At 49.1% G+C, this 23,560-nt stretch overlaps 8 protein-coding genes across 8 annotated transcripts; 4 read left to right on the top strand and 4 right to left on the bottom strand.

The window, feature by feature from the left end:
• Window positions 1-37: 37 nt before the first annotated feature.
• Window positions 38-1,680, bottom strand: akr1 (putative aldehyde reductase (AKR1); the record flags this gene model as incomplete). The annotated part of the gene is made up of 10 exons (XM_056702133.1): window positions 38-111; window positions 176-455; window positions 519-712; window positions 782-911; window positions 981-1,053; window positions 1,113-1,132; window positions 1,209-1,293; window positions 1,395-1,408; window positions 1,460-1,547; window positions 1,634-1,680. 10 exons carry the CDS (start codon window positions 1,678-1,680, stop codon window positions 38-40), a joined length of 1,005 nt encoding a protein of 334 aa, XP_056551133.1.
• Window positions 1,681-3,021: 1,341 nt separating this feature from the next.
• On the bottom strand, window positions 3,022-5,213 carry N7496_009218 (S53 family peptidase; the record flags this gene model as incomplete). The annotated part of the gene is made up of 5 exons (XM_056702132.1): window positions 3,022-4,138; window positions 4,194-4,314; window positions 4,380-4,612; window positions 4,674-4,937; window positions 5,005-5,213. The coding sequence occupies 5 exons, from the start codon at window positions 5,211-5,213 to the stop codon at window positions 3,022-3,024; spliced, it is 1,944 nt and encodes a 647-aa protein (XP_056551132.1).
• A 2,704-nt stretch (window positions 5,214-7,917) lies between these two features.
• On the bottom strand, window positions 7,918-10,059 carry fos-1 (sensor histidine kinase/response regulator Fos-1/TcsA; the record flags this gene model as incomplete). The annotated part of the gene is made up of 1 exon (XM_056702131.1): window positions 7,918-10,059. One exon carries the CDS (start codon window positions 10,057-10,059, stop codon window positions 7,918-7,920), a length of 2,142 nt encoding a protein of 713 aa, XP_056551131.1.
• Window positions 10,060-11,244: 1,185 nt separating this feature from the next.
• On the bottom strand, window positions 11,245-14,826 carry N7496_009216 (ankyrin repeat-containing domain protein; the record flags this gene model as incomplete). The annotated part of the gene is made up of 5 exons (XM_056702130.1): window positions 11,245-11,836; window positions 11,901-13,964; window positions 14,011-14,215; window positions 14,425-14,633; window positions 14,708-14,826. 5 exons carry the CDS (start codon window positions 14,824-14,826, stop codon window positions 11,245-11,247), a joined length of 3,189 nt encoding a protein of 1,062 aa, XP_056551130.1.
• Window positions 14,827-18,111: 3,285 nt separating this feature from the next.
• Window positions 18,112-19,065, top strand: N7496_009215 (uncharacterized protein; the record flags this gene model as incomplete). Its single annotated transcript, XM_056702129.1, has 5 exons — window positions 18,112-18,477; window positions 18,530-18,620; window positions 18,677-18,759; window positions 18,820-18,902; window positions 18,969-19,065. The coding sequence occupies 5 exons, from the start codon at window positions 18,112-18,114 to the stop codon at window positions 19,063-19,065; spliced, it is 720 nt and encodes a 239-aa protein (XP_056551129.1).
• Window positions 19,066-19,697: 632 nt separating this feature from the next.
• Window positions 19,698-20,440, top strand: N7496_009214 (uncharacterized protein; the record flags this gene model as incomplete). Its single annotated transcript, XM_056702128.1, has 2 exons — window positions 19,698-20,109; window positions 20,187-20,440. 2 exons carry the CDS (start codon window positions 19,698-19,700, stop codon window positions 20,438-20,440), a joined length of 666 nt encoding a protein of 221 aa, XP_056551128.1.
• Window positions 20,441-21,095: 655 nt separating this feature from the next.
• N7496_009213 (D-2-hydroxyacid dehydrogenase family protein) lies at window positions 21,096-22,194 on the top strand (the record flags this gene model as incomplete). Its single annotated transcript, XM_056702127.1, has 2 exons — window positions 21,096-22,025; window positions 22,090-22,194. 2 exons carry the CDS (start codon window positions 21,096-21,098, stop codon window positions 22,192-22,194), a joined length of 1,035 nt encoding a protein of 344 aa, XP_056551127.1.
• A 722-nt stretch (window positions 22,195-22,916) lies between these two features.
• On the top strand, window positions 22,917-23,408 carry N7496_009212 (uncharacterized protein; the record flags this gene model as incomplete). Its single annotated transcript, XM_056702126.1, has 1 exon — window positions 22,917-23,408. The coding sequence occupies one exon, from the start codon at window positions 22,917-22,919 to the stop codon at window positions 23,406-23,408; it is 492 nt and encodes a 163-aa protein (XP_056551126.1).
• Window positions 23,409-23,560: the final 152 nt, after the last annotated feature.

The following is a 23,560-nucleotide window of genomic DNA, read 5'->3' as shown; positions in this document are numbered from 1 at the left end:
TTCATTCGTTTTGGGGGATATAATGATAGCCAAAAATTTAAACAATGACCTTGTGGCCAGCAGGAGCCTCCTCGGGCTCGCCGAAGATGTTGATGTTCCAACGAGGCTTGTCTGTAAAGTCAATAAGTTAGTAATCCATTCGCATCACTACTATAAAGGGAAGAAGGGTACATACTGGCAGTGTAAGGAGTGTTGTAACGCTTGCGGTCATTGCCCAGAGCGCTGACCTTCTCGACCTCCTCGGCGGTGAGCTCGACCTCCTTGAAGTTGTCGCGAATGCGCGACGGGGTCACAGACTTGGGGATGACACTGTGACCGCCGACCTGGGACCAGGCGAGGATAACGTGAGCAGGGGTGACCTCCTGGCCGGTACGCTTGGCAACGGCCTCGGCGACCTCCTTGACCTCGGGGCGGGTGATGAGGAGAGGGATGTTGAGCATGTTGTTACCGAAGGCCTGATGATATGAGGATTAGCATTTTGACGATTCGAATGCACAACCCAGTGGGTTATAACGTACGGAGTAGGCAGTAACGTGGATGCCCTTCTTCTGGCAGTACTCAATCAGGTCGTTGCTCTGCAGAACGGGGTGACGCTCGATCTGGTTGGCAGCGGGGACAACACCAGTGCCGTTGATGATAGCCTCGAGGTGGGGGATAGTGTGGTTGGAGACACCGACGGCGCGGGCCTTGGTCTTGGGAAGCTGGGTCATGGCTATAGTGAGATACCACAAAGGTTAGTCAAAAACATCTACCAGACTAGTCCAAATTAGAGTCAACTCACCCTTCCAGGTGTCAACGATGGAAACACCATCGTCAATGATCACATCACCACCCTCAACAGTGCTGCCCTCAACGAGGGGGAAGTAAGACTCGCCCTTCTGGAAGGCGACGGGCCAGTGGACCAGGTAGAGCTAGATATTGTCAGTAATCGTTCTCCGCTAGAGGGTGAGTTATGACCTCCTGTCTGATAGATGACATACATCCAGGTACTCGAGCTCAAGCTCAGCAAGGCAGGCATCCAGGGAGGCCTCGACAACCTCGGGGCGGTGCTGGCTGTATGCAATTAGAATCCTTTTCAATCTTAGGTATCCGCCTGGATTGTGATCAAGTACCTGTTCCACAGCTTGGAGGTCTGGAATAGAGAGAATAGCAAGTTAGAAAAGCATATTTAATTGAAAATGCTAACACTCCTAGATGAGAATACTCACAATGAAGAGGTCCTCACGCTTCAGACCGGGGACATCCTGGAAAGCGCGCTTGATACCGGCGGCGACCTCACGCTGGTTCTGGTAGCTAAATTGCGACATCGCATATTAGTACTTTGTATTTGTATAATGGCGAAGACATTTGGGCGATTATGCATTCTAGCGGGAATGGAACGGGTTTATTCGTACATAGTGGCGAGATCCTAGCGATCATTAGCATTCATCTTCTGCACTCAATGGTTCATGGAGCCTACCAGGTGGCGGTAACCGGCCTTCAGGGCCTCGTAGACGGCCTCGCCGACCTGACCGGGGGCGGACTGCCAGGTACCAAAGCCCAGCTGGCTGTATAGCGCGTTAGTTGCAAAACTCGAGGTTATGAAGGCCATTGAAGCCCTAGGGACACGCAATCATCATGCTAAAACACGTACGGGATCTGAGCACCGGTGTTGAGAGTGACCTTCTTGCCGAGAGACATGGTGGATTACTGGAGATATTTGTAGAGGGTGATGGGAGGAGAAATTGGGTAGTAGGAAGTTGAGTTAAATAGAAGAATGTAGGTTATGGCGGGGACGCGCCTCTTAAATACGTCTTGCTCCTGTTCGCTAACAATTGTTTCCACTGCAATAACAAACCTTCAATGACAGCATCCCGAAAATCTGGCGCCAGACCCGCGCAACGTGGACTTCTTTCTCCGGCGGGGTTCATCCCACGTCGACCTTCGGAGCAGACTCCACCGACTCTCGAGACTTTGCCGTCGCGCTCTCAGGGTACTTTCCTTGTTGGAGGCTCGTATGTCAATTCTGTGTTTATGTAGACCTCGATTTACTCTTGAGAGGGGGTAATTTCCTTGATTTCAAGGCTATAGGTCATCAAGAATGTCTATTGGCTTTGATTATACACTTCGTCGAACAATCGGGCTGGACCTTCTCTCCAATTCGAACCCCCAAAACCCCTCAATCCTCCCCCACATCTGCTGAGTAATTCGTGATGTCATAGTTATTTAATTATCCGTGTTTTATCCGTGGGTTCATGTCCTCTTGTCCTCATTTTTACCGACCCCCACTAGTCGCAGTTGGGCAGGTTAGCCTTGAATTGTTCCATGGTCGAGACTTTAACTGTAGTAATAGTAATTATAGCTTGTATTCACGTACCTTGGGGACAGACTGGAGATCTTCTCGTCGAGGCAATTCGGGCACCCGATTTGGTCTAGCGAGGGGCATCTTCAAGTTTGGGCGACAATGCATCAAACCCTTCTTATTGGCTTTATACGTTTCACAGCACTCCATACCGGTTTGTAAGCACTAATTGTTACTTCTTTTTCATGTACTCCGTAAAAACTACTCCGTACTGTTGTAGGATATTCGGCCCCTCGGGGTACTCGGGGCTGGCCCCTCTCGGAGTATCGCCGGTCTGGTCGGCTCGATCGCTCCGACTCTCGCATATGCTCCGGTTGGATCTTGCCACCCCTGCTTTTCGTACTATGTATACGCATGAACCTGTCCGATACAAGTCTCGCAATCACCTAACACATTCGCACGGGTCGGACTCGGGACGCGGCCTCTGGACCACTTACCTCTGTATATGTTGTTCTCCTAGCGAGGATCCGGGCATGTGAATTTCCAGTTCTGCAGCACCCGGTCCTCTCTCCCTCTTCTAATTCCTTAAATCCTACTATATCTGCATCCCATTGGTTTCAGTATATATTTGCAAAGTATTTCAAAAGGGTAATGCATTAAGCTGGACTATTTCATATACAATTCCAGCTACTGGGCCTAATCATACGATCAGCATGGGACCTCACTGAGTCCTTCCATCTCTACTGATTCATAAAGACCTTCAACAAAGCTGGGTAGTTAGGAGTTCCCATGCCCGTGACTGGATCCCAACCCTCTGCAGCACTGAATCCATTCGTGCCGCAGCCAGCATTGGTACCTTGGGTCACATCGTAAAAGGCCTCCGGGTGGGCATAAAGCACCGGGTTCACGAATCCCACGGTCGGCTTGCCGGCAGCCAGTCGCTCCTCGTTAATCCGAGTCAGAATCGCCGCGAATACCGGAGCCGATGCCGAGGTGCCACCAATAGAAGTGGGGATCAGCTTGTTGTAAATGACCACGTTATCGCCGATAGCCGAGACATCGGGGTAGCCACGGCCAATACGGTTGTAAATGCCTCCATTCGCGCCGAAGCTGTTGTTGTTGACACTCTCGTAGTAGGGATAGTTGGGGTCCGCCTTGGAGAAGTAGTCGGCCACGGCTTGCGACTGGTAGTCGGGTCGCTCGTAGATGTTGCTGAAACCGCCGCCGGAGGGGAAGCGAGTCACAGCGACTTCCTGGTGCGAATCGGCCGAAGCACCCGTGGGGATAACGGTGGCACCCACGGCAGTCAAGTAGGGGCACGAAGCAGGGAAATCCGGGGCAAACACCTTGCCATCCTCGCCCAAGCAGTTGCTAGGAGTGGGATCACCACCGCGACCAGCCACGCCAGAATCACCAGAAGCCACCACAACGGACATACCCTGCATGCCCAGCTTCATGAACTCGCTGCATTGGCGACGCTGGTAGGCAATAGGCAGATCAGCCTCAGCCTCACCGTAGGAGACCGACAGAACGGTTGGCTTGTTGTAGACACCGCATTGCAGGGGACCCTTGTAGCCGCCTGCCTGGGGGTCTGGGTATGGCGGGTCCAGAGGGGATACCTCGCTACAGTACGAGCCGTCGATAGAATCCAAGAATGTGTTGAGGAATCCCTGGAAGGTGTAGTTGTTCTCGTAGACCATGTCATCAGACTGGAAGAGAATGGAGTTCTGGGGCCAGATAATCGGATAAGAGATCTGGAAGTCCAAGTCCGATTCAGGTCCAGCAGAGGCAACGGAAGTAGGGGCCGCGCCACCGTCCACACCCTGTAGCTTGGGGTGGGTGCCAGTTGGGATGCTTCTGCAAGGAGGGTCAGTTTTACTTCTATTGCATTCAAAGAAACACAGATACATACCTTGAGAAGGTACTGAAGAACAGATCAAGATCCTCCTGGGCATAGACATCTGCAATGCTTTCAAAAATAGCCAGCTCGTTGCCTGGGGTCGCTGATGTCCCCTTGGGAATGTTGTACATCTCTATCATTGACAGTAAGTAGATGAACTTCTTGATCCAAGAAGGATATGCCATGGGAATTACTTACTCTGAATGCAGTCAGGAGTCACAGCCAAGTCACAGAGATCCAAAAGACCCAATCCACCGAGCAGTTCCTCCAAGAGAGTCTGTGCGATGGGCAAAATACTTGCTGGTGTGCCATTGATGCGACGCTTGTTAAGCTCACGCTTGTCAGCCTGGGAGACACCCGTCACCTCTCGGAGTGTGATGCCAGGAGTGATGAAGTCGATGTGCTCCCGTACCGAGCGAGGCAGATGATACCTGGTGAAGAGTTCAAGTTAGCAGAGATTCTCTACTCCAGTCCACATGTTGTTGAGCATACTCGCGGCAGGCAATGTGGGATCGACCAGTCTCGGCATGCGAGTAGAGATAATACTCCGCATGGAGCAGATTCTCCAGCTCATCAGCATTGGCGTCGAACTGCAACCACTGTTTATTGGCCGAGTGGCTTATACGGTCTACTGCAATGCCAGATGATTCCAGCCATGATCGCACGCTGTCGACCGTATCCTGTGTGGGTGCGAAGAAGTCATGCACCTCAGCTTCCGTCATATGTCTTCCGTAGCTGCTCGAAGATGGGTTGGAGCTTGAATATCAATGCAGTCAGTGAAAGCTCCACGCATATTATAAAGAGTGGGTGTATTGCATCGTACATTTCCATGAGAAGATCATGCCCACGGTCCAGGTTGGACTGCGTCAGCCCAATTCGAACGGGGAGTGTGGTTGAACCGTCTAGCTTCTTGCTCTGGATCCAAGAATTGGGGATATAGTCCCGACGTTCGTGAACTTCGTAATCATGAGGGGCAGGCATGGCCATGACGGCAGCCACAGCTCCAAGGAGCAGCAGCATGGATGACTTCATCGTCGCAAGGGAGAGCACAATAGCAGGAGAGAGTCCGGAGTCAAGTCACTCACTCCATATACAATGGAGGTTGGAAAACAAAGAATTCATGATTCTGGACCCGGGGTGTAGACCTATATACCTCTCTCCAATAACCTTTCACTCGTGATCCTCTGCTCACTACTCTTCTTGTTAGTGTTCCCGATACCCTTTCTCCCTGTTCCTGAGAGGGGAAGGACCCTATTCTGCGGTGAACCAACGGGCCCCAAGCACGACTTACATCCAATGAATAGCCTCACACGGCCACTAAGCGCACAAGCTAAGCATGCCATGACCGGGGATTCCCACTTAATGTGTGGAACGACGATCGTCGTGGTAAGCGGGTCTCGAACGGGGCATTTAGTTTGGAGCATCTGGGGCTTATGGATTAGCTTTTTTGGGATACCTCCCCAGCTGAGCAAGACCAGCGGTCGATCTGTGATGCTTGGACCTTACGAACGGGAATAAACCAGGCAGATTTCTGGGCGAGGCAAATAGCATCAGGTCTCCGTCTCTTCTGCGTGGTCTATTTGTGCGAAATCGCCATGACCACGAGGCTGTGCGCAAAAGACAAAATCAGTTCCTTTAATCGGTTTCTATCTACTCCGATGAGAGTCTACGAAAAGCCATGTGATGATTCTTCTTTCGCCTCCTCTAGTCTTCTTTCAATTCTTCTTCTATTCTGACTTTGGGGGCTGCATTTTGCTGTACAGTCGTATGGCACCTTTGTCGTGCGACATGACGATTGGCAGGGACTAGCAAGTTCCCCACTAAATCGCTGTTCCAAGATAAGCACCAAGTAGAATACAACCTCAGAAGCTTGCCCCATGTAAAGCCAAGATTGAAATCACTAAAAGGGGAAAGTCGTTAACAATCACGCACTACTGAAAATAAACCCTGGCCATGGACACAAAACTGCCATATTGTCTCCGGTTCAGTCAGGCTCCATAAACCCAAGACGAAATCTTCACCTCGGGGGAAGGATTGACGAACAAAATCATGTCGTACAGTCATTGTCTTTTTCTGAGATTGGTATTATTGTTGTATTTACTCATCATCCTCAACATCCTGACCAATAAGTTGGAATCATTTGAAGTAGTAGTGGAGAACCAACAAACTACTCTGTCCTACAGCATTGAGCGGAGTTCTCCATTGCCCACGAGCCACAGCTCCGAATATTTGATGCTCGAATGAAGATCATTGGTTATGAATGCAACAAGGTTTCCCTGACCTGGCGGACTCTCCACATCAACGGCTCCAAGTGGGGGCCACTTGGGCTGCATTAGGCAACTCACTTCTCCCATCCTCATCCGCAGGGTTCGGAATCCTTCTGGTTAGGCCAATGACAACACTTAGTCTGTTGATCCTGATATACCCTGAGCCACGTTTGCCCCTGTTTATCTAAGAATTTCTTACATGGCACTTTCAAGTTTATGGGCCATCCCGCAGTGGGACATATCGACAGGCACCAGGGGAAAGGGGGAGAGCCTAAAGTACTGCCCCGGGAAGAGCGGGGATATTCGGCTGAGGGGATGTAGGACGATCCCTTATCTCCTTTTGATTTGACTTTCCATGCACAGAAGGATTGGCGGGTTGAGCTTGAGGCAGATGACGAGTGGTTGCACTGGGACCCTTGAGATCTACCGAGGCGCATGTGCTCCGTCGGCTTCCTACTACTCGTACTAACTGATAATGGTAGCAACTACTGCTGGATACAACACTTTCTTAGCCCGATATAGTAACTATGCTCCGTAGAGACTCCAGAGAAACTCCAAACTTGGCTCGGCACTTCGAGCTAAGCTCCACTTTCCCCGCGTCACGACATTCATGCCACTCCATCCCGGAAGGAAGGTGTCGTCTCGATAGAAAGGCTGAAAGATGATTTATATTGGCTCAAACGAGCAGATTTTGAAAATCTAGATGCTTTGTAATACTGGCTAAGTAACCACTATATCCGCATATCGGCCGCTTTATGCGACAGGCAAATGCGAGGAGAGAATAACCTCCTTCGGGGCTTGGCAAAGGGTACCAGGGGATACAATGATAAGCACCGGTGGCGCCAGGGTCCTCCGTAGTGTACACCCTAACGCAAATAGAAAGCCAAAAACAGCCAAGAAACCACAAAGCTAGCCCATTGCCCATCATCAGGGACCGTCAGCAATGGCTTCTGTGGAGAACCTGTTCCCTGCAATTTTGTTCACACAACTCATAGTGCTCAGGAGAGCCTCCAAATCATCCATCTCTCCTCCCCCTGCCGAGAGTTGGCCTTGTTGATCCTGGTTGATCCTAATCTAGGCTTTCCGGTCAAATCATGCCGGAGAATCACAGGCCTCTTGAACACACGTGAGTTCCGATTGAAGACGATGCTCCATAGAAGGTTGTTTGCGCTTTTTCGAAATTCGCCGCTTCCACTTTCGGGACAAAGAGGGGGACCAGCGCCCAACGCAGTACGAATCACAGTGTCATGCATGATGCAGCGTGCAAGGCTTTGTTGTAGACGGAAAGAAGAAGCTCACACAATGTCTCGTGCGATTGGCTCTCAAAGACACTGCAGGCGGGGTAGCGCAGGGTAGCAGAGCTCGATTTATCGCATTGGGCTCGCGATGGGGATGCGACCGAAGACCCGGTCTCTGATCAACAAGCATTTGGGTTTGAAATCATTTGAGAATATTTGGATAATCGTGAATCAAGTGCCGAGACTTTCAGATCCGCACCATTTCCACAGAATGTCCACCAACTGCTGCCGATGCAAAGGCTTAGCGATATAATCGTTCATTCCTTTAGCCAGGTAAGTCTCAGCGTCACCCTTCAGCGCATTCCCTGTCAACGCAATGATAGGGACATCCACTCTCATCTGTCGAATTTTTTCGGTCGCCATCAGGCCATCCATCACCGGCATATTGATATCCATCAAAATCAAATGATACGCCAGCGGCTTTTGCTTGACCATTCGAACAGCCTCTGCACCGTCCCAGGCGGCATCCACTCTCTCAAAACCGAGAGTCGCCAGAAGCTTGAGCATGATAGTCTGATTGACCTTGTTGTCTTCAACCAACAAAATCTGTTTCTGCGCGGCCACCTTCCGCAGTAGGGTGGAGGTATCCACAGTTGTTGATCCCTGAGCTGATGGCTTGACGCTTTTGGGGATTCTGATGGCTGACCGGTCGATGCGGCCCATCTTGGCCGAGATCCAAAACACACTACCAGATCGTTCTGGGTTGGCATGAAATCCGACGGCACCATCCATCAATTCTGCCAGACTCTTGCAGATGGAAAGTCCCAACCCCGTCCCCTGGTAGCGACGTGTTGCGGAGTCTGCAAATCGCGTGAAGGGTGTGAAAAGCGTGTTGACTGCAACCTCGGGTACACCAATACCAGTGTCTTCAACTTGAACAGAGACAATATACGACTGAGAATCATCTGGATCAATCGAACATGACGCTTTCACATGAACGTAACCTTTCTCGGTGAATTTGACGGCGTTGCCCAGCAAGTTTTGCAAGACCTGTCGGAAACGTAGTGGGTCGCCTCTGATATGTTTGGGAAAATCCGGGGCAATGATGCTTTCCAGAACCACACCCGGTTTCAGAGAGGGTTGGCAGTTTCGAATGACCGCGTTGACGATATTGGGGATGTTCAACACGTCCGTGTTGAGAGAGAAAGACCCGGATGACAATTTAGAATAGTCGAGTACGTCGTTGATGACCTGCAGCAGCATCGTGGTTGAATCTTCCAGGATGGACGCATACTCTTGTTGATCATTCGTCAACGGCGTTCTCATCAACATCGTCAGGGCCAGCAACATTCCGTTCATGGGGGTGCGCAACTCGTGCGACATATTGGCCAAGAATTCAGTCTTGAGTTTTGACGACTCTTCGAATGCTTCAATTAGCCGAGCTTCCGCGGCCCTGCGTTCGGTAAGATCGCGAGTGACCTTGACAAACCCAATATGTCGACCAAACTGATAGATGGGGGTAATCATCACGTTCGCCCAGAAGCGACCCCCATCCTTCCGATAGCGCCATCCTTCATCTTCCACTTTACCGTCCCGCAGACAGACTTCAAGCTCTCGTGCCGGTTTGTTTGCCTGACGATCTTCTTGTCCGTAAAAAATGGAGAAATGCTTTCCGATGATTTCCTCTGCGGTGTAGCCCTTCAAGATGGCAGCCCCGGCATTCCACGTGGCGATGTGGCCCCGAGTGTCCAACATGAAGATTGCATAGTCTTTCACGGTGTTGATGAGAATCTTGTAGGTCTCATTTAAGTACGTTTGTTCGTTGATTTTCGTTTTGGGCTGTTCGGCTCCCACGGAGTGCGCTTCGAGCAGTACGTAGATCAGGGTATCGTCTTCGAAGATCGGTGTCACCCGGAGAGAAAAGTCGGTATTCTGCTTAGCGACATGAACGGTACGGATGACTTGCGGCGTGCGCGTCGTGATGGCAGCGCCCAGCGCGCCACTCAACGATGCGATATCCGGTGCGGGAACAAGATTCGGGGATAAGTCGTAGATGCTGGTGCTCAGTAGTTCTTCGCGTCTGTAATTGAATAGGGCCAAGTGGCTGTCGGACGCTTGGATGATACGGAGAGAGCCATCGAGCACGATTGTCGGAGTCGGGGTGTGACGATAAATCCGACTCATAGGGTCATTGGTCGTGGCTGCGCTGGAATTGGACGGCGTTATGCTAGTTTCGCGATCATGCAGAGGGGATCCTGTGGCTTTGCCGTGCGTTCTGATCTCAGATTCGGCGGGGGGCGTTACGACCATGTCGAAATTAACGGGCCGGTGATCTTCGAGGTTGAGGTGGAGCATCTGTTGGTCCAGAACCATCTTGTTTCTCACTACCCTGCCGGGTGGCAGGGTACCAAACGATCGAAAGAGGACTAGGAGACAGAAATCATTCGACCATCGAAAGTATCAGCCCGATTGGGAACCCTGTTGGTAAGAAGATTCAAGGTCGAGACTGGGTAAGCATGAAAGGTCCAAAGCGAATCACAGATTGAGAGAGATCGCGGCGCTCCGGTCGCACGATCGCAAAAGGCATGGGAAGAGGAAAAGAAGGATGAAGGTTGAGCGGGATGATGCGGCTTGAATCAGCCTTGCAGGTGGGCTTTGTGCTTTATTTTTCGGGATTTGCACGATGCCCTCTTAACTCCCCACCAGGGAAAGCCAGGTTTTGCAAAACTGGGAAGCAGAGAATCGAGGCCGTCAAAAACACGGCCAAGTCTGTGGAAGCGATTGGACGGGCGTTTCTACCGGCGGGGGAGACAGGAGCCGCTATGCCGAATTTAGCGCTGCGAACGCGTGGGAATCACCAGTCGATGCAGACAGATCTCGGATGATGTGGGATAGGGTGGCGAGGCCTAGATTTGTTTAAATTCTAGCGAATAAGAAGTTAAATCAAGAGGTGCACCTGTCAAAGAGATCTGTCAGGTAAAGATGTAGAGAGGTGAAAAAGAGAGGAGGAGGAAATAAGCTTTGGGAGCCAGACTTGCCGGAGGTCACGTCACTCGAGTCAGGTGCTTCAACAGTCAATAACCTTAACTATAGCTGGGATATAGCCACATTATTCAAGTACAAACAATCACCTCCATACCTTTGTACCCTTTGAAGAGAAGACTCGTAAAGTGTAGATTTATATTTCGAAGCTCATATATAACTGCGAATAGGCAGAACGTAAAGACCCTGTTAAATGGATAGGTTTCTGCAATTTCTGTCGTTTTTCCATATCTAACATATTCCAGGGTATTCCCACAGCTTACTACATAGTATGCTCTAACTTGTCTATAAGTAACGGCCTATCCATCTTTACGCTCGCCGTGATCTAGCTCATCAATCAGAATCTCAAGTACCTTCATTTTGTAAAAACACAGAGTTTAATTCATGAATAGATTGATAGGCCAAAATTTACATCAGAAAAATTTCACAGGGTATCGTCTCGGCTGTTCTGGGGGTTTTTACTCCGATTCACAGTACCATATCCACAAAATGCACGCCATAAAAATGCTAAAAACTTCACTCCATCGGTCCGTGTAAGCAAGGACCGAGATGCTCTTCCTCATCAAATCTTTCATAATCATAGCGGGTTCTATCCGCCTCCGTCCACCCGCCAGATTCTCTTAACAGCCTGGCTGTAGCAAAATGACCATTACTCTCAGCTAGTTTCACACTTCGGACATATTGCACTCGCCCAAGACCATCGATCTGGGCACCATTACTGAGGATAACCTGCAGTGTATCGATATGGCCACGTTCTGCAGCTCCTTCCAAGGCCGTCCGCCCAAATGTTTGCGACCCTGAAGCATTGACGTTGGCTCCATGATCCAAAAGAAGGCAAACAATTTCAAGCCGACCTTCAGTAGCTGCAAATTGCAGCGCAGTAGCCCCCATATGTGTTGCGGGAGGATGATTCACATCTGCTCCCGAGGTCAAAAGTAGTGCGAGAAGCTCCAAATTGCCGTTCTTTGCTGCAGTTTGTAAAGCAGTCTTTCCACCGACACCTGCTTCGAGCTGGTTGATTCTCGCACCTTTTTGAAGAAGTAGCTTCACCATGTCGATATTCCCGGCATTCACTGCAAGTTGCAGAGGGAGCATCTCGGTGTTCACTCTATTTTAGACGTCAGTTCAGAAAATCGAATGGCTTTTTCAAATACTTGACGAATTTCTCATACTTATCAGAGAGTGCGGCCGTCTCTAACATCCCCTCATTCACGCTCGCTTCAACTGCCAACAAATCCGATACAAGGTCAAAGTTTCTCCAAAATATAGAAGCTGTGAGAGCGCGGCTTTTGTCTTCTTGCGACCAATTCGCCGACACAAGGAGGAGCTGGAGAATAGAGCGGTCACTCTTCGATGCTGCGACTTGCAGAACCGATGGCGCGACTTCTTCGGCTGCCAAGTGCCACCAGCCTGCATTTTGGTTTGTTATTTCTTCGCCTTCGTCGGGAGGATCGGTGATGTATACCAGACCCGTGGGATCAATTCCAAATTCCAGAAGGGCCCGGACAAGTTCGGTTCTTCCCCAAAGCACTGCCATTCCCACTGCAGTCGGTGCCTGGAAAGGGGTCGAAAACATGGTAAGGAGTTGCCGAACCATGGTGTCATTGTCCGTTGTCACTGCTTGCCAGACGATTGCATTGAGTTCATTCTCAGTAACGCGCGCCCCTCTGTGGATGAGAGTTTGTGCCAGAGCCATATTTCGTCGGGTGAGGGCTGCTTCCAGCGGAGTTCGACATTCTGGTAACTCCAGATTGTCCAACCAATGGTCAAAGGTTGGAAGAGGACCAAGTCTCATCTCTTGCTGGTCCACACCGCGGCTTAATAGATACTCTATCAGGCCATCCTCTTTGGCGCGAAGAATGGCACAGGTAAGTAGCATCTGACCGTTGTTGACCAAAATACTCTGAAGAAGTCCGAGGGCTTCCAAGCAATATGCTGTTTCCATGTTTGGGATGCACGGGATGCGAAGTTCTTCAGCAGTAGTACCTGGAATTGTGAGAAGCTTGATGAGCACACAATTTCCTTGTGCAATGGCTGTGCCGAGGACGCTATCTGGGAAATCGTCGTAGACGTCATTGGATGGAGCCTTTAAACTCAACAGATCTATTGCATCAAGAAGATCATTCTGTTTGATTGAACGAAACAGTTGGAAACTGAAGCAGTCTCTTTGAGCCGGCAAATTGGGCACTGCTCCCGCAGATGTCAAGGTATAATACAGCTCCAGGTTTTGCTGAGTCAAGGCTCGCTCCACGAGTGTCGTTTGGTTGGCATATCTTGCCATCAGAAAACTGTCAGCATGCTGGACAGCGACACCTGCGTCCAAAAGAATCTTCGCTGCCGCTTCTTGACCAAACGTCACAGCAAGGATGAGGGATTCAATAAGGCCGTAAGACAAGGGGGCGCTTTGATCTCTCCCGTGTACAGAAGCCTCGAGAAGCATGTGCATCATAGCAATTTTTCCTTCCTTAGCAGCTAGACCAAGCACGTCAGTCTCAAAGACGGGGCAGTCACTGTCTAAATATGTGCGCTGGGTGGCAAATATATTCGCGCCATGATCAATCAGTAACTTGGCTGCTTGTAACTGGCCCAGGCTCACAGCGAGGCCAAGGGCTGTGACGGTTGGACCAGATTTCCCAAAGCGCCGAAGACGTGTTTCCATGTGGGGACTGGACTTCGAAAGCAGACAGAGAAGTTCCAAATTCTCCGTTTCAGCAGAACGCGCCACTGGGAACCAGTGACTAGATTCTAGTTCAATCCCCATGGCCTCAAGGGCGATTTGGAGAGTGGGCTTCCATTTGAACTTATTAATATTTGCTTTAAATGATAGCAAAAGGCGTGTCATTTCAAGAGCCGCCTTTCTGTTTTCGAGGTCTGCCGCAAACTCCAAGGGTGATATCATCAACGCTTTTCCTGATTTGAAGGAGACAACGGGTAGGTCGGGGCTTATTCCAGCCTTCAACATCATCTCAATGGCCTTCAATTCTTGCAGGCGGATCGCAGACTGAAACAGTCTCTCCAGGATAGCATGGGCGGATGGTTGCGCAGTTGCCAATAGGCGTTCAAATATGCGGGTGCGAGACTTGTCCGAGACTTCGAGAAGCTTCAACAAGAGGCGATCCTCTTCAGCAATGCAGTTTTGTCGATCGAAGCTCTCACTCTGTGTGTTGAAGGAAAGCTTGTTCGAAATCAAGTACATCGTCATTCGGAGGAGTTGTTCCATGTCATACTCGGCCACTCTATAGATACTGTCAGAAGAGCAGAACATGAGTAGGCGGAGTCTACATTGGTACCTGCCCTTCACGAGCCTGTGAGGATGTGTAGTCCTGGTATGCTTTCCTCAAGCCAATAAAATCAGCGAGATTTGAGTTCAGAGCCCGGACAATCTCTCGGTGTAGCACTGGGAACAGATGGCTGACATTGTTCGAAATAGAATTTGTGACGCTGAGCATGTCCGAAAGACTCTCTGCATCATCTGAGTTTGAAGCCACTATAGCGCAATAGCACGAGTTCTTACCTGGGTATAAGTGGAAGGGATATTCACGAGAGAACTCCATCCAGGGTGAATTTGTTGTCAATTGTAGGCTCCCTGTCTTTGGTCGAGGCGAGCACACTACCACCCCTGGAGGGGCTTCTGGAGATGGAGCTAGCGTATGTTAATCCTACGATAACGGCAATTTCTAATAGACACACACTTACCTGAACGAAACCTATCAATTGTTGATTGATATACCTGCCTTCCGATTTCCCTTCGAACTCTGGAGGGCGTTTGGAGCTCCCCGTCAATAAAGACGTCAGTGTTTCGTCCCTCTCTCTTCTTCGTCTGACGATCAATATATTCCCAAATTTCTCTTCCATATCGCTTCCTGACGTTCCATTTTCGAAACCGAGACTGATATTCATTGGGCCTATTTGATGTGGAGTCAGAGACGGGTAACTTGGTAGGTGATACCTTGGTGCTATCGCATTGCATATGTCTTACGTCTTCTTAAATTTATATTCGACCCACATAATCCTCACCAGTTCTTCGAGGGTGACTTTCTCTTTGAGATACAGACGCTCAATCTCAGGCCTATAGGCCTCCCATACTTGATCGTCCATCGGTAGGATTGGTGAGAGTGGATTGGCAGTCTTGCACCCCTTGGAGAGGGGAGTGATCTCAAATATTAGAGGGCATAGAAAACTCATAGTGACTGTTACTCTTGGTCTTAAGCTCCGTGGATTGTGGCTTTGCCTCAAACTACATAGCTATGCGCGACGATTTCGGAATTTTCCAACCAGCGACGGAATGATTGAACACTGTTACCAGTTGATTTGCTTTACTGGACAGTGGAATATTGATAGGTAAGTGGGGGTCCATATCGCGCAATGATTGGACAGATACAAAGTCGGCCTGCATATGCATCCTTGCGCCTCGTCACATACGTCTTTTACGTTCAGACCGCCTGGTCAAACCCCCCTCGTCATGGGTCTCGAACCCAGTCTTAGTTTACTATACATCCTTCTATTTCAACCCGGGTTGACTCAAATTCCTCTCAAATTTTGAACCCGGGTAGTTTTATATGCATCCGGTGAGATATCCATCGGTGTCTCAAGAGTAAATCGGGCAGCATTGCTAATCGGACGTCTGACTCGGTTGAGTGGGTCTCTTAGGAGAAGGCTTGGTCCGCGAGGTAATGCATGATATTGCTGTTTCTTGTCTTTCTACGGTGCCAAATAAACGAAGTCCCTAACATGTTGCTCTTCAAGGCTTTCTAACTGCTCTTTTCTCTCTTCAAAGTCTCCCTTCACAATGACCTCCTCGTTTCACGAGTTAGAATCCATTCAAACTCTGGATAACTCGGCTTCGGAACCCTTTTCACATTTTCTAGGAGACTCTGAATTACCCTGGTCTTTGCCAGAAAAAGACAACACACAGTTCGAGCGAACATCCTTTACCGGAGATCTCAATCAACAGTCGTTACCTCCCAGATGGCCGGAAATTTCACGGTCGGATAATCCGGCGGGGCCTCTCTCGACAAAGGGAATCGTGCCGTGGACGTTCTCTTCATCAGCTTCATATAGCACAGAATCTTCTCGTTCTTCCGTCCAGGAGTGTCACAAATCCAGCAGGCTCGGATATCAGAAAATGATCGCCGCCAACGCCATGGAGCCAATGAGTGGAATTAACGAATTTGAGGGCATGGCAAGTCTCCATTCCATACCAACTTTGTATGATCAAGATATTGGAAACCTCCATTCAATGTCCACCGAATATTTTCATCGTCCTGGCGATGAGACATTCCATTCAGAGTATCTAACAGAGCATTCCGAGTTAGTGTCACTTTAAAAGTCAGCCGATTCTATGCGGGCGCTCAGGATTCTAACTTTTGTCTGTAGCTCGGGCGGGTTTGAATGTCGCTGGGAAGGTTGCCTCTACTCAGGGACATTTACAAGAAAAGCCTCGTTGTGGCGACATATTCAAGATATGCATCTGCGCCCAGACCAACCTTATAAATGCGCCTACCCGAGTTGTAGAAAGCCATTTGGACGCAGGGATAAACTTGAGGTGCATTATCGAATGATGCATTACAAGTCGCCATGACGAACGTTACCTGATACCTAGAGTGGCCCTGGTCGTGGCGACACTTTTTAAGAACCAGGAACCAGAATGCGCTCGAGGAGTGATCAAGAGGCAACACAATTGCTCATTTATGTCGGAGGGTTCCATTACAAAGACTGGCTTTCTCCTCTTCTTCCCGCTATGCATGTTAAGTTACAGATTAGAACATATCTAAATTGACTTATATAATCTTTTTTTCTTTGTCCTGTATGTTTATGTTGTTTCTATCCAGTTGTGGTTATCTTTGGCCCGGAGCTTCGTCGTCGTTGATCATTGCCATGGCGGCAGATTATGATTTCTAAATACGGTATTCTATAGCGTATTGAAATACTTACTGTGGTACTATAGTACTACTATAGTAGTAGATTTAGCTACTGTTTAGAATACTATAAGTATAAAGTTACGGTATCTAGTAGAATATAGTATTTTAAGGGTATCAGAGAACTTTCGGTATTTTGGCAGAATACCGTTCTGCCTCCCTAGTTACCGTATTTGAAAAATATATAGTAGTACTACTGTATCTTGTAAAATATATTCGTTAGTATTATTCGGTGTCTAGATAGATTTAGTAGTTAAAATAAAATATAGTAGTGATATAGTATTTAGTAGTAGTAACGGTATTTATAGTGAATAGGTATTTAGTTACAGTATAGTACTTAGTAGTGAATGGGTATCTCGATAGGTATTTAATGGATCGCCTAGGTAAAGTAAGGGTAGGTGGCTAATAGTGTATATATTAGTTAAAGTTAAATGATGTAACAATTAGGTAAAATAGTCTAGTGGTTAACTATATAGTGAAAGTATTTCTCTAAGATCTCCGGGTTGAATCCCCTATAAAAAGTAATTAATCTTGTAACTAAAATACCGTAATTAGATTAGGATAAAATACCAGAATAAAATATAAGTTACGATATCGTACGGTATTATATTTTGAATTCTATAACTTATATTTAATATTGTATTAATTACGGTAATTAGCAGTATTTGATTAACTTTCGGTATTTCATCGATTTCGGTATCTAATTGATTTCAGTATTTACTTTACAGTATAAAAATAGATATAGTCTCTAAATCGAATACAGTCAAAGATACTAGATTTTGTTTCATAATCGTATTCAAAAATAAGCGTAGTCTAACAGTTTTCTGGCGGTATTCTAAAACCTCGAGGCGCCCCCATGGTGACAATTGAGTGCAGCTCACTATGGCTCTATTGCCTGCATTGCTGACCCGTCACCACACTCTTTGGCTACGCTGTTCAATACCAAGTTAAACTAATATATCAAGACTTGAGCGGGATACTAGTAGTTAAGTAAATTGCACGTGGAAAGCCGAAGTCTCACAGGTCGATCAAGCCCCATAGGCCCAAAATTCAGGTCGGACCCGAACTTGTCGATCACAATCTCAAACCTGGAAAAGCGGGACATGCCCACAACCCTATTGCATCAGTATATCATCCCATCTTGAAACGCAATCCAGGAAAGAGCCAATCCAGGACAAGCATGCGATTGTAGATAAAGGCTTGATTTCCCTCTTGATAGTTGAATAACCCCCATATCGGCAACAATGGTGGGCCTCGGCCCATCCAGGGTGTACTGCACGGACTAGGAAATTATCAAACGAAATTCCCCGTAGTACATGACAAAGTACTACTTCGTAGGGGTTAACAGTAATCACATCCATCGGGACTTTATAAACAACTGAGCCAAGGTTCCCCTTGGGGTCGAAGCTTATCCGATTTGTTTGGCAGATCAGCAGGCAGTGTACTCGAGTAATAAACCAGCAAAATGCTTGGTGTGATCCGTTTCTACTGCTTGGCGATATTTGCCATTACCTCTGGTCTTTTCTTCCAACGAAGTCATGGACAGACTGTTACCCCGACGCAGTGTGCCACGAGCGTGCATGCCATCATTGCCCGTGGACAAGCGGCGACTGGAGAAACCGGCTTTGATCCATTGAATGTCATGGCCTCGCTACAAAATCTCATCTTACAACAGATTCCGGGCTCGACAAGTCTTGGTCTCCCTTATCAATACGGTGCAGATGATAAGTCTGTCGCTGTGCATGATGGAGCGCAGATGTTGCAGAACTATGTGACTAGCTATGTGGCTAGTTGCCCAAAGGCGAAGATCGCGGTTGTGGGTTACTCATTGGTGGGTCTTAGTCTCCCATTATCGGAAGAATGCACTTCGAACTAAATACCAGGGCGCATGTCTCACGATGGACGCAATCTGCGGGACATCTTCTATTGGATTTATTCCAATAACAGCTCTCGACAAGAAATATGCCTCCGACGGTATGGAAAGATCTCAACCCTTCTTCGGACTTTTAAAGATTGACTGATCTGAGCAGTAATTGCTGTGATTGCATATGGAGACGAAACGTGGGTTCCACTGCAGTCATGGAACGTGGGAACATGCGAGGTTGGACTCGGAGTGAGTGATATCAGGTAACCCCTGATAGAGCTGTCGAGATGTACTAAGCCCGGAGAATAGACGTTTCCTCGCTTGGCCCCTTGGACATGTGAGCCTTTCGCTTCGTCTATCCACAGCTATTGTGATATTGGCGATAGTCAGTGGTAAGTTATGGGACTACTACCTTCAAATGCTGGGTTTCAATCTAACATTTATGGGTTGTTTCATAGTTGTTCGCCGTTTCCGCTTGACAATAATGCGGCCCATCATGCCTACGTTGCCAAATATGATCAGGACGTGGTGGACTTTATCAAGCAACGGCTGTAACGCCTCGCGCGACATTTATCCAGCGAGATCGTATATTATGTGAATATTTGAAGGTTGTCAGTATGAGGAGGAATTGAAAGAGAAACACGCTCTTTATGCTAGAAAGAGGTCACGCCCATAATAAAGACTCTCGACTGGGCTCAACAAGGCACACGTACTTGAGTTGGGACTTCTTCTCATCCATAGCAATCATGGTCCACCCTCACGCGAGCTCTTGCGAAATGGAGTGGGGCGAAAACGATATCCAAGGCTGCGGGCTCTTCAATTTGGTGCGGGGTGGAGTATAGTAGGTCCTCGTACTCCGGCGTTGTTCCTCCTAAGTCTCGAATGACCTTAATAGTCAGTTATTTGCATGTCATTGAAGTTCATGCAGACGACCAATAATTAGGAACTGATCTTTATCTCCCAAATAGCCATTAAATACTATCAATAATGGTAGTCCTGCGATGTAGCACCACTAGTTACGCCCTAGCGAGTTAGTCACTTCCCGAAAGAGTCCCCGCAATGACTCGGTCTCAGTCACCCAGAATGACCTTTTTCCTCTTAACACCGAACAATCACCAACTTTGGAAATTTCACCTTCAATTTCCCTTACAATACTCTTCTGACCTTTGAAAACCTAATATCTCACCATGGCATATCAAATCCAATACGCCGAGGAAAGCGACGCACCCTCCCTCGCGCAAATCAACACCCTCAGTTTCGCAGGCCGCGGCCTCTTATCGCAAGTCTTCCCCGAAACCACCCAAGACGACCTCGAAGCCTACAAATCCATTTATACCATGAAGCACCTGGCCAACCCGCAAATGCACGTTCTCAAGATCGCCGACCCTACCGGCGGGGCTATTGTAGGCTATGCGCGATGGCACATTCCCGAATCGCTGTCTCCGCGAACGAATCTGCCCGTCTTGAGCGAAAAGGCGCAGGAAGCGGCGCGAGATCCGTTTCAATTTACGCCGCGCCCGATGAATGAGGCGCTTTATGGGGCGTTTCGGGGGTTGTTGGAGGAGTCTCGGAAGAAGTACGTTACGGAGAAGGATATGAGTAAGTGTTTTCCCGCTTTTTTCTGGCCTTGCTGTCGCACTTTAGTATATTGTGGATATCGTGATTAATCTTGTCAGTGCTGGATCTACTGGCCACGCTACCGGCTTATCAAGGACGTGGAATTGGGTCGACTCTGTTGCGATGGGGTACAGCCAAGGCAGATGAATGGCAGGTGCGCATTTACTTGGAGGCCACGGGGGAGGGCTATCCAGTGTATATCAAGCATGGGTGGGAGCCCGTTGAAAGGGTGTATCTCGATCGGGAGAAGTACGGTGGACAAGGTCAAGAGTCGTTTGTGTTGATGATGCGAGAGCCGAAGCCTCTTCAATAGGGGGGACGAAATAGTCGAAGATGGTAGAATGGGATGCTAGAGGATATGGACCAAGGCCGGCATATAATATGAGCATAAGATGGGTTTATTTCTGGTGATATTAATGATATCAAATTATGATAACTAGCTATGATCCTTCGCGATACTAGAAGAGGACCTCATATTCCCTCGGCCTAGATGTCTTTGGTACTGCGGGGAATACGGACAATTATATGGACGACCTCCATATGCTATAACTGTATGATAAAAATTCTACTATTGGAACTGCGAGATAATCACTGATACTATTAGTATAGATTGTATCTGAATGCCTCGGCTTCCTCTTCGTGTCTTCCGGATCTTCTTATCGGCAATGACCTCGGCCGCCCCGGATGGAATATACCCGATTAGAGCACGACATCCCACACTAACGAATCTTGTGAGACTTTCGTCTTAATAATTGGTTACGAATTTGGCTTTCTAAAGCTTCTGCCAGTGGCAATTAGATGAGCCGTTGTGCCCTCGATACTAAACCTTGGACAAGCTACGCTCTTCCCCACAGGCGGGGTCACTCACCTCGCGATACCGTTTACCCCCCAGACTTCATTTATCACCTCCACCACTTCTCTCCCCATTACCTCCAGCACTACGAATCACTCTCGTATCTACCGCCACCATGTCTTCCAAACCCAAATTCGCCATTCTCGACGACTACCAAAACATCGCCCGCGCTCATTTCGCCCACCTGGAAGACCGCGTCGAAATCAGCTGCTTCCCCGAAACCCTCGACCCCCGCGATCCAATCCAACAAGATGCCCTGATCCAACGCCTCCTCCCCTTCGACATAATCCTCGCCATGCGCGAGCGCACCCCCTTCACCGCATCAACCATCACCGCCCTGCCCAACCTAAAACTGCTCTTGACGACGGGGACCCGCAATCTCTCCCTCGACCTCGACACACTCACCCAGCAGGGTGTCACCGTCGCAGGCACGGAGGGTAGACCACCGGGCGTCAACTCGACGGTGCAGCATACGTGGGCATTGATCCTAGGATTGGCGCGACATGTCGCTCGGGACGACGCGGCGGTCAAAGCCGGTGGGTGGCAGGGATCTCTCGGGATGACGCTTTCGGGGAAACAATTGGGTCTACTGGGACTGGGGAAGTTGGGGTCGCAGGTGGGCAAGATTGCGGTGCAGGCATTTGGTATGAACGTCCTCGCGTGGTCGACCAATTTGACCCAGGAAAAGGCCGACGAGCAAGCCCTGGCGCAGGGTTTACCTGCGGGCAGCTTCGTGGTGGCTCCCTCCAAGGCGGATTTCTTTGCGCAGGCGGATGTCCTCTCGGTGCATAGTGTGTTGTCTGATCGCAGTCGTGGGATTGTCGGGGCAGTCAATCTGGCTCAGATGAAGCCCCAGGCTTTGATCATTAATACCTCGCGCGGTCCCTTGATTGACGAGTCTGCCCTGTTGGACACGTTACGGGCCGGTCGCATTCGAGGCGCAGCACTGGACGTGTTTGATCCGGAGCCGTTGCCGTTGGATAGTCCATGGCGCACGACGCCGTGGGGTAAGGAGGGGCGGAGCGAGGTGTTGTTATCCCCACATGTGAGTTTCTTTGCCATAAGAATTGGGATTTTAGGGCATGAGACTAATCTATTGCGATCTCCAGATGGGGTATGGTGAAGAGGATTTGTTGCATGGCTGGTACCGGGAAGTAGCGGAGAATTTGCAGCGATGGTTGAATGGGGAAGAGCTGGTAAGAAAGATGAATTAACCCATTAGTGAGAGTATAATAGCGAGCATTATAGGATTAGATTCAAGTTTCTTGCATGTGAACGGACATTCTTCCGTTTTCAGTCTCTGTGTAAATCGATCAGCCGCTAGAAGATTCCTAGCGCCATCCGCCCGGAGAGCCTAATGAGTTTAGTTTAGTTGCCCCGTCTTCCGTCATGCTGATCATCTGTTTGGGTTGTGTCTCCGTAATTGACTCCGTTGAACTAGTAAACTCCCTGTGGTTCCTGGCGGTTTGCCTCGGCCTAGCGGGCGCCCGAGGGGAAATCGCGGGAAAAGATGAGGCTTGGCTGGGGAGTTTCATGGGAATTCTGGGATAGAGTCGTCTGGTATGGTTGTAATCATGGATGGGACTACTATTTGTGGTCTATTAGAGGACTGCGAATCTCTCGGTTATCATCATACCATACTTCACAACTGTACCACCATCCCCCGGAGTATACACGGTATAGCCAAGAATCAACACGAAGTAAACTACGTGATGGCCTGAAACTCGACCCCACTAGAGAAAGTCAATCGCCCTCGGTTGAAGGGAGAACGAGGAAGACAAGAGAAGTATAAAAGGATGCCCTGAATCCGGTGGTCATACCACTCAACTCGACAGTTTACTGTTTCCGTCTCCTCTCAAACCTCTATCTCCAACTATATTCCAACTCTCTCAACTACCTATCTTCCTCTCTCTTTTACTCCACCTACTCCTCCACAATGCCTTCAGCAGTCCCCATCACCGAACCCCTCCCGACTCATCCCGATCGCCTACGCGTTAATCGCAGCACCAAAGCCTTCGGCAGCGGCGCCTACTCCCTCATCGATCTCCCCGCAGGCGCCGTCTTCGCCCCGATCACGGGTACCACCCCAGGTCGCAAAGCCTACACCAGCGTCCAAACGGGACGCGACTCGCATATCGAGCTAAACTCCGACCTGGTCTTCTGCAACCACTCCTGCGCCCCCTCGCTGGTCTTCGACATGGCCCGGATGGAAGTGCGCGTCGTGGACGACAAGCCGCTCAAGGCTGGGGATGCCTTGACCTTCTTCTATCCCAGCTCGGAGTGGGAGATGGATCAGCCTTTCCAGTGTACCTGTGGAGCGGGCGAATGTCGGGGATGGATCTCTGGGGCTAAGACTATGGATCCGGAGGAATTGGAGGGGTATTGGTTGAATGGGCACATTTCGGAGTTGTTGAATGAGCGCAAGTAATCGAAGAGACGAAAGACGGGAGGAAGTGGGGGATGATGCAATGAGGCGGGGCAGGTCCCTGGACAAATTATATACACTTTATATATACACAATTAAGATACCATGGTGATGGGATAGAGATAGATACCAGCGGATTTGAATGATACCAGAGT

Source organism: Penicillium cataractarum, assembly GCF_028827025.1.
Source record: "Penicillium cataractarum strain IBT 29864 chromosome Unknown utg000008l, whole genome shotgun sequence".
Classification (NCBI taxonomy): domain Eukaryota; kingdom Fungi; phylum Ascomycota; class Eurotiomycetes; order Eurotiales; family Aspergillaceae; genus Penicillium; species Penicillium cataractarum.
This window is presented reverse-complemented; position numbering and strand designations above follow the sequence as displayed.